The 15547-nt window shown below is 39.1% G+C and overlaps 1 protein-coding gene across 1 annotated transcript in view; it reads left to right on the top strand.

Annotated features, from left to right (window-relative positions):
* Positions 1 to 15547, top strand: part of Dchs2 (dachsous cadherin-related 2) — a 236042-nt gene that overhangs the window by 145953 nt on the left and 74542 nt on the right. Inside the window, exon 4 of the mRNA XM_063260869.1 lies at positions 14536 to 14772. Within this exon, the coding sequence (XP_063116939.1) occupies positions 14536 to 14772 (237 nt within the window). The remainder of the gene's footprint in view (positions 1 to 14535; positions 14773 to 15547) is intronic.

The following is a 15547-nucleotide window of genomic DNA, read 5'->3' as shown; positions in this document are numbered from 1 at the left end:
ATTTTAGTCTGGTCAGTTGGAGCAGCACTTGATGGGACTAAAAATCCTTGAAAATATATACGGAAGAGAAAAAGTTAATGTAATAAATAGCTATAATAATCCTGTACTTTTGGGTAGATAGGAAGCTCTCTCCCTCTGTGTGTGTGTGTGTGTGTGTGTGTGTGTGTGTGTGTGTAATTCACTATATACTTAGGTAAGTTTGGAGCATCTACTTATAACTGTGATTAAGTTCCTTAGAAGATGTAATAGCCACAGAAATACCTGAAAGCAGCAGACATACTGGTGTAACATTAAATATTTCAATAGTCATAACCATGATTTAAATTGGAAGACGTCCACTGAGGATAATCTACGGATGAAAGTAATATTTTTGAAACGTTTCAACCTCAGTCAGCTGTAGTTTCCTGTGTTCAGTATGTTTTTGTCCACCACTCTGTATGATGTCCCACAAAATTCTCTTGTGTTGGGAGGTGACTGGGTCACGGACGACTTGCTCACTGACTGATTCATCCATTCATCAGCCCCTGCGTTCAGCAGCTGAATGTGCTGCTAGGTTTGGGTCAGCTGGAGGTCAGTCATGATGGGCTTGACCGGAAGGTTCTATTCTGGTTCTTGCCTCCTCCCTTCTCATGAAGGTGTCTCACTTCTGAGGCTCTGATCTTTGCTTCTGGTTTCTCTGCTTTCTCCCTGAGGCCTGAATTCTTAGGTAATTGCTAAAATCTCATATACTTCCTCGACATTAAAATGAATCCCTCTTAAAAGGACACTAGCCTATTTCTTTTTGTAAAGCTCACACTTATCCCAAACACCATTGTGTCCACTTTGAACTTTTAGTGGAAAGTTTAAAAATAATATTCTGAGAATTTTCTGACCTTTTCCATCTAAAGTTAGCACTGGTAGATTTACTTTTCAATATGCAAAAGATTGATTTTTACAGTTTTGGATAATATTTAAAATTAGCTAACATTATCTGGAAATCGTGAAATGTCATAACTTTTTTTATAATTCAAAAGCTAGAGATTTCATCGTTTCTAAATAAAGCTCTAGATTTTTGTTTGTTTATAAATATGAAGGAGTTTGCTATGCAGTTTTGAGTTTGCAGACTTAGAGTAATCTTAAAATGAAAATAACTGTGTCCAAGAAGAGATCATAGATATTTAGCACACAGGATCAATGCTGTCTGCTGAGGTGTTGATTCTGTTCTGTGTGTTCAGGGCCACTGTATGTGTATGATGTGAATCCGCCTTAGAAGGTTGACAGCTGAGTGTACAATTTCATTCTCAAGTTGAAAAAAATACAGCAATTTTAACTCATTGTTTTTGGATTGGGTGGTTACTTCTTTTGGAGAAATACTTTCAAATTTTTTTAAAAATATTTCTACTGCCAGATGGTAAGTATGTAAAGCACATTACACAGTGTGGTGAAATCTTTTATGCTAAGAAAATTAAAACAATTCAGTGAACAATGTTAATGGAATGAGCATAGTGCCTTCAGAAAGTTATTAAACACTTCCATATGCTGGACATTCTCCTTCTTTATGAGGTATGGCATGGATCGGTGTGGGAGACCCCATGAGTGTCCTGTTTTGATGAGGATACAGGTGCCCCAAAATGCATAGTCTCTTGTCTCATGTACTACTGTAGGCTGGAACAGGCATATCAGAGGAAAGCTTCAAATAGGCAGAGTCCAGATCTGAGACAGAATTAAGTAATTAAAGTAGAAAATCTTTTACTTATTATGTAAGCTCACATAGATTTTACTGGAATTAGCTACGTATTTTCTTTGTTCTAGTATTTTTATAAAAGTCTGAAATAAAATCAAGTTTTTAGTTTATTATTTAAATAGCATTCTTCAATTGTCTTCTTACTTGCTGGAAGGTACAACAGCATATTGAAATATATATTTTGGGAATCAGCATTTGTGGCAGATGCCACCAAACAAACCAAAATACATAAGTTTGCCTAAAAATAAGTCTGTAATTTCTCTTAGCTGTTGAACCCTAAGTAGTCAAAAAGATAAGAACAATAAGAACATGGCCTTATTTGGCCCATTCAACCTTATTTTTAAAAATAGTTCAAATCAATTGTCAGAAATGGAAACTATGGAGAAAGAGTGGATCATACACTTTTGACAATAGGAGGACAGAAAGCCATGGTGTGTACATGGTGGTGAATACTGTTAGACACAATCTACAGGAGACCATTGGCTTGAACCAAGCTCCTGCAACAGACCAAACTACAACTGAGTCACTGGTGCCGAAATTCCATATCACCAAATTGAAGCTATGTGCTTTATCTGACCTTTCGGGAAGTTAGAGAAAGAAAGATCATAGCCACATCCTCAAATAGGAAGGTTTTAGCTCCCGTGATGTGGGATTCCCCTCTGCTTTTACCACAGAAGGAGAATGACTTCATAATGACCTGTCCATCTGTTCTTTAGTGTTGCTGTTTTCCTTGGCCCCTTCCTTCACATAAACAGGAGTGGTGGGCTCATGGGGGTGCTCGTTATTTGTTGGAAATGAGGTGTTCAGGCAGCCCTTGGCATTCTCTGTCTGTGGCATGGGACCTCCACCCTCCATCTCCATCTTGCTGTGGCTTCTTGTTTGTGCTCAGGTCTTCTTGGGTCTTTTCTTTTTATGAGGACACCAGTTATTGGATTTAGGGCCAGCCTATATGGAGGATGATTTCATGTTGAGGTCCTTGGCCAGTAGTATCTGAAGACACTATCCCAGTGAAGGTGAAACGCTGAGGTTCCAAGGGGGCATAGCTTTGGGAGGAGATTCTGCAACCCAGTGTTTTGAATTCACATGGTCACACTGTCTTACAATAATGTGTGAATCCTTGGAATGTAGCCTAGTAGGAAGGCCTGTGTTTAGCATGACCAAGGACTCCCTCAAGTGAAAGAACCTTTTGGGTCCAGGTCTTTGAAGATTTTTGGGTTTAAATAAATGGTAGAAAGATTGGTGGTAGAGGTTTGATCTAAATAATGGTGGTTCAAGTTGATTCGTTTGACTTCTCAGAGCATTTCAAGTGACCATGTGAGAGAGAATGATACCTAGAGCTTCTGGTCTTGCTTTGCAAATACCCTGCCCACATAGCCCTCCTGAAGAGGAACATCTGCCACGCTCATGTTTGCAAATTGTGCCACATCTAGGTTTATAAAATGAGAAAGCACTGTTCAAATTATTTTGAAGTGTTAGGGAGACCCATTGTAAACCCCATAAAACACATAGGAATCTCCACAGTAATAAGACACATGGAAATTTTATAATACAAAGAAATTTTACATAAAACTATGAATTAATAGCTTCACTGTTTTGTTAGAAGGGGCTAGACATGTTGGAATAAAGAGTATCATTATAGATTTCTGTGAAATGCTCCTCAGTGCCAGGTTTATGTAGACAGTTTGGTTCTGCTAACATTGAATCAAAATCATTCACAAACTTAGCATGGAGAACATAAAATTACCATATACAGGCAAAAATACATTTATCCTACTTGAAGGTGAAGATAAAACTCATCATAATCTTTACTCTCTTGTGGAGTGCTGAATGCAGGAGACAGATCAATATTTTAAACCTGATGTAATGATTTATTGCTCTAAAAGTATCATATTGATTAAGTTTCTGGCACAGAAATACTGTTCACAGACCATCCTAAATGGTTTCATACGAATTGGCTACATGCAGAGTTCAAGTCAGACATTTCCAGCAAAAGTCAGCATATTTTTAATGTCTAATTTTGGGACACAACCTTGCAGTTTGTTACGATAAATACTGATATTAACCAGGATAAAAAAGTTTAAAATACATATGATTAGGATAAAATATAAGGAAAATTTTTGGGTGTGTGTCTAGGAGTTGTGAATTATTTTCTATGGTTCTTTGAATGGAGAGCCTCCCATTATCCAGGACCAAGCAAATGTCTTTTTAGGGCCTTGTGGATTTTATTTAAACATGAAAAGTTCCGTAGGTAACTGCTGGATGACTTCCTTTATTAACATGAAAATGAGCTAGAATTCAAATATAGTGTATTGAAAATAAATTATTGCAACATCAAATTGATTTGATATGCAGAACAAGCTTATTACCTGGTGCTTTTATTTGATAGTTTAGTGGTATTTAGGCATAATAAATCAAAAACTAGAATAATTCCTTCACTAACACCAAAGTCTTCAAGTTTTCCACCTCATACACTAGCATTATTAGGGGGCTTTCTGGTCTATTCTATTATTTTTCCTTGCTTTGATATCACACACTTGTAATTGAAACACCTGGATATTAATTTTAATATTTGACTAGCAGCCATGTTAATTTTCAGTTATTAACTGCATGTTTCTGGCCCTCCAAAATTCATATTTTGAAACCCTGATCCTCCCTGGGATGGTGATGGAGGTAGCATCTTTAGGAATTAATTATGTTAAATGAACCCTTAAAGCTGGAGCCACCAGACTGGAGCTCACTCTCTCTGTCCTGTGAGGATGCGGAGAGAACACAGCCTTCTTCCCAACTCCAGCTCCAGAACACATGAGTACCTTGATCTCAGGCTTCTCCATCTTCAGAACCAAGAAATAAATTTCTGTGCTCAAGTAACCCACCCCACACTACTTCTGTAATAGTAGCCTAAACCAAGACATCACTTTTCTTCTAGGAGCAATCCTCTTGACTAATTTCAAACAATGCCTTTTCCATATTAGTTTGTTTATTCATTCTTAATTCATTCATCAAATAATTACTTATAGGGAACTTCCTCGGAGCCTGGGACTGTGCCAGCTCCTGATTGGTTATTAGTGAATACACAAATACCATTCTTCATCTCCTGGGTCTTAAAGTGGACAGGAGGACAAAGAGAAAACAAGGGAACAGGAGAGCTGGCAATTGCCACAAGACCTCAGGGCATCTGGTAAGGGCCTCATCCTGCCCCATAACATGGAAAGGGAAGGCTTAGTTTCTGTGTCTTTCTTATAAAGCCACTAATGTTAGGATGGGTTCCTCCCTCAGGACCTCCTCTGACCCCACTCACCTCCCTACCCCCAATGCCACAATTCCAGATCCCACAAAGGAATACAGCTGAGAATTAGTTTTCCAGCGGGTGAATTTCTGGACCACACAGCAAAGCCACAGCACGGGGATGATCAGGGGCTGCTTCTTCTACCTGTTCAGCATTCGCTCACTCTTTGCTCAGAGGACTAGGACCTATCGTTGATCAGACATTCCTAGTCCTTTCAGGCCGTGATGTGACTCTAGGCAGGTGCGTCAGAATCAGTGAGATCTGTACCACTCAACCTCCAGGCAGGAAAACAGAAACAACATTGATGGTAACAGAAATAACTCAGCATGAGCCGTTGGTTAATTGGGTAGGGGAAGAACAAGAGGGGCACAAGGGAATGCACCGTGGTGGTTCACCGAGAGGCACTACAGCAAGGAAACTGGGGTTGCTGCTGGTTTGAGGAACCAGAGCCACAGCCTGGCATCACTGCAGTCCATGTTGGAATAAAGATGTCTTCAGAGGACTCTACCAGATCCTGGTCCCCGGGATGCCATGACAGGAACTTGGAGGTCAGAGAGAAAAGACGACATACTTTCAGGCTTTCCTCTTTTGGCAGATTTGCTCCTGAGTCTTCTGACACCAGCTGAACCATTGCCCTCAGAAAGGCCACCACTCATGGTGCAGGGTCAGAGGTATGACCCTCATGGTACCTTGTCAGGGGACAGAGCTGCACCAAGGTGCTGGTACCAGAGCATCTCGCCGCCCCGCCCTTTGTAAGTTTGACCACAGCCATAGGCCACCTGTGAGTCACATGGGCGTCTGCCAGGAGATCCCTCAGAGCTTTGGCCTCCAGCAGGCAGGGCCTCTCAGAACTCCACGCCCACCGCAGTGTCCCTTCCTCCTCCTGGCTCCTCCCTTCAGATCTAGGAAGATCACAGCTTCCTGTAGATATTTCCCATCATGACCTTCTGTGCATTTTAGCTTTCCTGCATGCATGAAATAATGTTCTTTAAGGAAATAGTTCTTAAAATATCCAGTAAGGTGTGTTTGCTTAATTAGATCAAGATTCCTTCAAAATACACTTAGTATATTTGAAGAACTAAAAGAGGAGATTGATTGTGTAGGTTGCATGCCGTGAAGTCATGGCTGATTTTATACCAGTACCCCAGAGCTCTCAAATCCCAAAGCAAGCACATGGACCAGCTGTTTTTCCATTGCTTTTGAGTGACTATTCTCTACTGGCTATAACACTTTCATTTAATGAAAAATGAAAATAAAGAAATAAAATTCTGGAGATACTTAACAAAAATTGAGCATTATCAACTGGGAATTATGTCTCTGATATTTTTACAGTGGTAATCATTATCCTAACTTATAGACAAAGAAGGCAAAATCATGACAGGCTTAAGTGACTGATCTGCACACACTTAGAGAAGTCAGTGGTGTTCCTGAGTTTTTAAAAAATAACTAGAATTTGATAATTAATGAACAGTTTTCTTTTAGAACAAATGTTTGCTATCCCCCTCACTACACAGGAATTTTGGCAGGTCAGCATAATACATATGATATATTATATTAACACATTATATATGTACTATGTATACATCGCATATAAATTATGTGTACATATATATGTGTATATGCATGCATTGTCTATATGTGTACATACATTTATACATTTGTGTACATAAATATCTTAATGTGTATACTCCTAGAGTGGTCTTTATTTCTGAGATGTCTATGAAATGAGAAATTGAGGAAAGTTACAGTGAGAATTTTCTTTTCAAAACAAAAAAAAAATATTGAGCTCAGAGAAATTTACCTTGTGTTGTTTTGGGAGGTCAGGAGGTACTAGGGGTCAAACTCACAACCTCATGCTTGCCAGGCAGCCACTTAAAACACTGAACTATATCTCCAGACCCTGAATTTATCTTGTGTAGCAGGCACTTATATGCCTGCTATAGACTATTTTAAAAGTCTTGAAAACTGCTGTTCCTGTGACACACTTCTTTGGAAGTACATTTCTGACTCCACTCTTGCCTAGATTTATTTCTTTGAATGGCCCCCATAGGCAAAGTTCTACATTTGTACAGTTTTGACTATTTACATGTAACTTTAAACTTTGCTGTCTCCTTCTCACCAAAGATAGTTTTTACTTATGACTTATTATATTTCAAAGTTTTCCATGTGCTACTGTGGCACATTTTGCTAAAAATTTGAATGTTTGAAACGTTTTTCATGTTGACTTTATGCAATAATTTCTGCATATCACGTTTAGCTCAATCCCAGGGAATTATTTAATGGATATAGCGCTCCTAAAATTCTTCACCTGCTGGCTCTGAAATGCCCATTGATATTCATCATTGAAGATTTTTTATATTATGAAAATCCTATTTTTAAATGAGTGTCTTGCATGACTAGTTTTAAAGTACATATTTTTATGTCCAATCTAAATCTTTACTATAGTATATGAATTTCCTTCATGGCTCTAAAGAAAGATGGTATGTACAGATGTGTGCCACTTAATGACAAGGATACAGTCTGGGGGCTGGGGATTTAGCTCAGCGGCATAAGCACTTGCCTTGTAAGCAGGCAGTTGTGAGTTCAATCCCTGGTACCGATAAAAAGGAAAAAGACAAAAAAAAAAAAAAAAAAAAAAGGATACAGTCTGAAAAATGTGCAGACATCCAGTTTATTTGTACAAACTGTACAGTGTTATAAGGCGGTATAGTCTGGAGTCACTTGTACATACGGTGCATTATTGACTGAAATATCTCTGGTGCAGAATGTATGTACACTTTTTAGAACTAAACATTCAATTTTTAAAAACACCTTGAATATTTTAATGTATACATTTTTAATTACAAAATTAAACATGCTCACCATATTAGTTTGTTTTTCATCACTGTGACCAAATACCTGACCCACACATTAAAGCAGAAAAGATATTCAGAGTTCCAGTACATGAGTACATGAGTTCCAGTACATGAGAGACATCATGGCTGAGGATCATGGTGGACGGAAGCTCCTCACCCGGGACAGCCAAGAAGCAGAGAGGACTGGACAGAGAGGAAGTGGTCAGGGGCTGCAGACCCCAAAGACGTACTCCAGTGACCCACCCAGACACACCCGGAGGAGTGCTTTTCTAATTTCCTAAGCATCTCTCCTTCACTCAAGTCAACAGTGGAGATTAACACAGTCACTGCTGGATGTTTTTAAACTATGAGAATGTAAGAAGTAGAAAGTGAGTGGTCCCATCGCCTCACCCAGCAGAGACAATTGTCCTTCTGTGTTTCCCAGTGTGCGTGTATCTGTCTGTGCATATGTATAGCGTATGTGTAGAGATTTATGGTTTAACTTTTATCGTTCACTAATCTTAACAGTGTTACACTGCAGGATTTCACTTTGCATGTGTTGTCACAAATCATTTAGGAAACACTGAGGTCAAAAGAAGGGAATTGTTTTTAATTTTGTTTTCATTGTAAGTGAATCTCAGTGTTATTACATTTATTACCATTATTATTATTACCATTAGTATTATTCGTTATCTAAACTGTCTGTGCTTATCACTGTTAGCCTAACTTTTGCTTATTAATATTTTCATCTTTATTATAGAACCCTGTGTGTACCATGGATACCAAATTATTGCTTATTTTCCAAATGTGTTTCAATTTCATATGTCATTGGCTAGCATCATGAATGCATACATGAGAGATAAGAAATCTAAAGACTGATAAGTTGTAATGTGCTCAGGTGATAATAGGGCTGTGTACCCAGGCCCTAGAAGGTGATAACCAACCTGGGCCATGCATCCCAGAGGAGACGAGGTATGCTTTGAAATGTGACAAGGAATCATGAGTCACAAGAGATAAAGAAAATATTCTGGGAAGATGATGCAGCAACCTATAGAGAAAAGAGTGAAGTCTGTTCTGGAAATCAAAAATAGTTCCCCTGGCCTGGAGTACAATGTTTAGCACAGACAGTCCTGACCCAGGTCTGCAGAGATGATCACCGGCCAATGTATGAATGGTTTGCTCTTTTATTTGAAAGCACATAAGCTTTTAAATGTTAGAAAGGTGTTTCTATGCTTAGATTTGAATTTCAGGACTCTCCTAATACCCAAAAGATGGTCCAGGAGGGGTCAGTCTGGAGGCAAGAACACCAGGTCGTGTCTGGTTGAGACAGACATTTTTTATAGTTTTTTTACTGCCATAATCTTCAAAGGGTCAAAATGAAATTTTTACAAAACCTCTCTATAATTGGAGTTGAGCTATGATTCAGGGTACAGAGACTTTGTTTTCTTCTATAGACACTTCTGTATTATTGGAGTTTTATTTTTTAATCTAATACAGACTTTAATAATGAAACAATTTGCTTTTTATTATTTTTTTTCAAAAACGTACTAAAAGCATATGGTAAGTTTCAGCCTTGGAAATCTGTGTGAAGACTGAGTGATTTTGTGAACCATGACATCAATATTAACTCAGATTCTAATGTGGCTGCTAAAAGCTGGTATCATATTAGTTGGTATTTTTTTTTATTTAAGGAGAAAAAGACAAAAAACAGAAAAAGGGTACAAGTTATACAGAATTTCAGAAAAAATAAACAGTAGGAAATCACTAGTTAATAGATTACATATTGTTATCTTAGAAATAGTTGTTCAAGTTACAAAATTAAAGCATATAAAGTGGACTTTCAAACAGTGAGACTGGAAACAGTTTTGTTCAATGATCCAACAAAACTCAGTAATATGGTTATCTATCTTATATACTTAAATATATATGCAGTTATATTCTTTAGAGCACTTTCTTTTCCTTTCTTTTGTACAATGACAATTACACATTTTGGGTTTTATTACTCCCACAGTTCTTATTACTTTTTTTTGAAGAGAGTAAAACCAAATGTGCCATAACAGAAAAGAGTCAGTCAAATCAAAACGATGGACATAATACATAATGTAAAAACAAAATACTAGGTGATCAACAATGGTTACCATACTGCTTCTTGCTATCTTAAAAAGAATTGCCTATGCCATCAGTTATAATAAAATTGAACAAAACATTAAAGAGTAAACCAAAACATTGGAGACATTACAGGACTTTAAAAGAAGATAATAGTCAACCGGAATGGGTGTCATAATGAATCTTACTGTCTTCACAGTTTTGCCTATACTTTCAAACTGGTACTATCAAGCAAAGCAGAATAGAGGAAAATCAATCAAAGCAAGATGGTGAGGGCTATACAGAGTTTCAAATAAAGATAATAGGAAATCAAAGTAGGTTGCTATAATGTATCCTGCTATTTTTTTTATTTTTCCCTTAATTAAAAAGATAAAAAAGTAAATAATTTAAAAAAAGGAGATTTAGATAAAAGAGGGCATAACAACAAAACAGCGCAGGTTAAAGCATAACCATTTAAGCAAAATAGTGTTTCACCACATGATATCCTGACATAAAAGTAGTTACCATAGTGTCTCTTTCCTTGAAATCTTTGAATATAATTTTGTATTCTGTAGAATCAAGCATATCAAAACAATGTAACACCATTTAAGAGAATGACAGTATTACAAGGTATTTAGAACCAACTGTCAGAAAATGAACAATGGTTTCTGTATAATCTCCTTGTTTATAAAAGTTTTGCTTATATTATCACATATAATAAAATTCAATAAGATACAACCTGTTAAGACCGATGGAGACAGAAGAATAAAAGCTTGATGGGACTTCAGAGCAAGATGATACTAAATCAGCACTAGCTATTATGATATCTTGTTTTCTCCAAAATAGCTGTTCCTACCATCCAATCTTCTCTGCCTCATTTCTGTTGAGCTCTTTTTCTGTCGTTTGTTGCCACTTTGTCTTTTTCATTTCGCTTTCTGCTCCATTCATTGTAGCCTCTCTGCCACTGTTTCTGAAGTGTTGGTATTTTCCTTTTTTAGAATATCCTGCAGTATTCTCTGTAGAGTTGAATCGATGGTTGCAAATTTCCCTAGTTCCTCTTTATTCTGGAAGCACCTTATTTTTCCATCAATTTCTAGGGACAGTTGTGCAGGATATATCATTCTTGGCTGGAGGTTGCTATCTTTCAAAGCTTGAATTATTTCCCCCCATGCTCTTCGTGATTTGATGGTTTGTGCCAAAAAGTCTGTTGTAATTCTGATGGGTGTTCCCTTGTAAGTGATCTGTTTCTTGTCTCTGATGGCTTTTAGTATTCTGTTCTTATATTGGATTTCTGGAATTTTGATTATTATATGCCTGCATGTAGCTCTGTTTGGGTTGTAGGTGGCTGGGGTCCTGTATGCCTCATATATCTGAGTATCTTTACCTTTTTCTAAATTAGGGAAATTCTCTTGGATTATTTCTGTGAATTAACTTTTGTAGTCCATTTGTTTGTATCCCTACTTCTTCTGTGTTCTTAATTCTTAAGTTATAGATCCTCTTATCATCTTCTAGCCTTTGTATTATTGCTGTTTGTTTTCTTGTTATTTTTAAGAATTCATTTCATGCTCCCAAGTTACAAATCTGCCCTCCAATTCAGATAATCTATCCTTAGTTTCTTTCAAGCTGTTATGCCAGCTTTCAATAGAGTTTTTAGTTTCCTGGTAATCTCTTTGAAGCTGCTTCATGTATTCTATGTTTTGTCTATTTTCTCCATCAAACAATTCTCCCATTTTTTTCTGTTCTTCCATTCCACCATCTGTTTTTTCTTGAGCAGTGCTTAGCATTTCTCTAGCTATTCTACTTATATCTTGCTTTATTTCGTTAAATACTTCATTTTTAAACTCGTCTATGAGGCTCTGGAGATATCGCTTTATGTCTATTGGTGCCGTGTCTGATATTGTGTTTTCTGTCTTCCTTTGCGTTTCCCTTTCCTGGATCAGTGTTCTCAGGATTGGGGACTGAGGGCCCTTTCTTGTCGCTTCCTCTTCCCATACTTTTTGTTCCTTCCATACAAGCGAATGGAGGACGCCCATTTTTTTCTTTTTCTCTTTTTCGGTTACAGTTTGTTTGAATTGCGCCGGCTAGGTGGTTCTGCCCACTGCAGTGTACTAGGGAGACACAGACCTGGGCAGCCTCTACTGGGCCCGCCCCTCCAGGTCAACCTACCGAAGGCTTCACCGTTAGGGTGCACCTCCAGGCACTGGGACCTGGTTTGGGCTACCCTATTGGGTCTTAGTCAGCTGCGTCACATGGGCCAGGCACTCCCCACCAATCCTGCTTGAGAGGGGAATATGCAACTAATGTCACTGCAACATCCTATTCTGGCAAGTCTGCCCAGTCCCAGTATGTCCTTTTCTGGAGCCTCTTACTCTATGAAAGGGTACCCATCTGCTTACTCACTGCAAGTCAATGTATGGCTCCCTGCTTTTCCCGCTCTCAACTCCATTCACAGATTTCCACTCTCAGAGCTTTAGTGTGTCTCTCTTCCTGCCCAGCAGATTTGGATGCAGCAGCAGCAGCAGGAAATTCAAATTGAGGCTTCCAGTGGTGTGGGTTTCAGCTTCCATGCTGAGACTTTATCTGCTCCGACTGTTATAGCACCAGGATTGTATTTCCAGTTGGTTTCTCTTAGCTTAGTTCATTCTTGGGTTGGCAGGGTGTATCTCCCCTTACTTAGGACTCCTTGTACCGCACCATTCCTGGATTTTAAGTGGGGTATCTCAGAGAGCCTCCGTAGCTGCTGCTATCTATCCGCCATGTTCTTCCAGAAGTTCTAGTTGGTATTATTAATAAACATCTGTTTTGTACTGGTCAGGTTGATCTCAAAATGATGTCAGAATTAGGGTGGGCACCTTGGAGCATGCTTGGGAAAAATGAACCAAGAGAGGAATCAATGACTTAAAATCATGCTAGATAAGGACCTTAATAAGGAAAATGATACCTCCCCTAGATTTCTAGTTGTCACACTGCACACCTTGAGCTGATACAATTTTATGTAGCAACTATATCTTCGGGGACAAAAGACAATGGGGATGTTGTGCTAGAAAAAGTCAGGTTAAATATCTGAGTTTAGGTAACGATTATGTCTTACACTAAAGAGAAGACATGTTTCCTTAAACTTCTAACAGAAATGGGGATGAGGAATTAAATTTGCTAATGGAGAAGATTTCAACTTAAGACATTGATGGGTATCATATATTTATGCATACAGGATGGATATTTTTTGCCAGATTTTCATAGATGACAAAAAGTGCAAAATTCTTTCATTGAACTAGTGTTTGGCTGGTTGGACCAGGAAGAGTTTCATAAAGTGCAGACATATTTATTTGTACTTAAATTTAATTGATATATGTACATATTGTTTTCTCATGAAATGAAATCAATGGATTGATTTACTGGGTTATTTATATTACATATACTTCCATGTTTCCAAATAGCCCACTAAACGGTAATGTTAACAGTGTTAAATACTTTTCTCAGCAGTAACGAGTCTCCCGTAGCCCAACCCTAAATGCCCCCCTGTCTCACCCAGCTGCATCCATGAGTTCAAGCTTGCTCCAAAGGTTTTTCCCATTTCTGCAGCTCCCTCATGTACAGCTATTGCATTGTACCTTACCATGAACAAAATACAAAATTAGCTGAAAAGGAGAGCTGTCCCACACAGCATTCAGTCCAGACAGATGTCAGACACCTCAGAAGATGCAATTTCAGTTTCATCCTGCAGACTTAGGATCCAGGCTCCTAGGCAGGCTGTGTTCAGTCAGCACCCATATTAACCCACAGGAGGGCACATCGAGCTCTGGGGTATACTCTACTACTTCATCCTCCTGAGCTGGTGAGAGGGTAGTGAGACATGAGAAAGACAGCACAATTTACACGCTCCTGATGAACTGACTCCAAACTGTGTAACATTTAAGTGCTGGGAAATATTGCTGACTTGACAGATCATGCAGCAGCATTTTGAACATATGCTATAAGTCTGTTGGCTCTAAAATCAAGGTGTCATTTGGAGCTCTCCAGAGAGGTAGAAGCACTAGGGTGAGTGTGTGCATAAAAAAGATACATCTATTTACATGCACACACGCACACGCACACACACACACACACACACACACACACACACACACGGAATGATGAGAGAGACACAATATGAAGAATGAGTCAGCTCTTGCCGATAAAGGGACGGGCAGGTCCAGAGCTCTGCATCAGGAGAGCTGGTGGTGCATTCCAGATGGAAGATAAAAGGGCCTGAAGTGCAGGGAGAGCTTATGATCCACTGAGAGTCTGAAAGCAGGAAAAAGAACCATGTCCCGGTTTGAAGACAGGCAGGCAGCAGAATTCTCTCACTGGAAGACTTCAGCTGGCTGGGTGAAGCATTTTCTCTGTTTTATGGAGAGTGACCCACTGTATTCCATTTGCAGATTTCAATGTAAACCATCTAGAAACACCATCAGAGGCACATGCAGGGTAATGTTGACCAAATGCCTGGGTACCCATAGTCCTGTCAAATGGACACATAAAATTAAACATAGACTCAATTTAACAATTAAGTGTTACTTAAGCGTTTATTTTATATAATCTATTAATTAATTCTTTCTCCCACCCAGGAATTATTTACTTAGCATCAGCTCTCGGTCATTTGGAACCTACTACAATATTTTTGACCGTCTGTGCCCAAGATGGTGGCGGGCTCACAGCAGCCACAAATGCTGAGGTCACCATACATGTCCTGCACACCACACTGGCTCCCGCAGAATTTGAGAGACAGAAGTACTCCTTCTCGGTTCCTGAAGACGCGCTTGAAGGCAGTCCTGTTGGAACAGTGAGAGCCAGGGAGTCCTCAAGTGAGTACTTGATTCCTATGTGCATGGAAGCCACTGTGGGGAGATTTCCTGAGGCTGCAATCTTGAATAGTTCTTTCCTTCCCTGTGCCAGACAGGGGAGAGACACAGCACAACCCACACCCCTCCTTGGCCTTGCAACATTGTTTCTGTCCATCCTGTAGTTTTTTTCATAATGAAATCAATCAGTATCTTTAAAAGAAGACAGCTTAAAACAATAGTTACAGTGTAGAAAGCATAGCTTAGTGTACTCACCAAACACTATGCTTTTATAAAACTCATCTTCACAGAACTGCATCCCGCTGTTTGTGTTGTGTAACTTCCGTCTGTGTGCACACTTTCCAAGTAAACTGCAGATCGTTCTGCTTCACTTTATGAGACACTGTTTTATTTAAACACTTTCTTTTTGCTGCCAATACAAATGATTTGCATTTTTTGCTAGTGCAGATGGTACTTAAGCAAAACTCCTCCTAGGACCCTGGTTCTCCTGTGTGAAGGTGCTGGGGCGGGGACCCATTCCCTGAGGGGAATCACCAGGCCCAGATGCTTGTTGTTGGCCAGAATGCCCTCCTGTCCTTTCTTCCCTCTCTCTCCACCACCTCTGTAGCCGTGATTTGCTGTCCACAGGCAGATAAAATGGTGGAGACAATGGGCATTATCATATCTTGTCTTCCTCAAATACATGAGAAAGGAGCCCAGGTCCCTAACTGAGCATCTGCTCTCTCCTACAGAGAGCCCAAGCCCGAGCCTTGCTTTGTCCACAGGGCATTCCCTTAGC

The sequence above is a fragment of the Cavia porcellus genome, unplaced genomic scaffold, assembly GCF_034190915.1.
Source record: "Cavia porcellus strain 051 isolate PalLab524CR breed Dunkin Hartley unplaced genomic scaffold, mCavPor4.1 scaffold_14, whole genome shotgun sequence".
NCBI lineage: Eukaryota > Metazoa > Chordata > Mammalia > Rodentia > Caviidae > Cavia > Cavia porcellus.
This window is presented reverse-complemented; position numbering and strand designations above follow the sequence as displayed.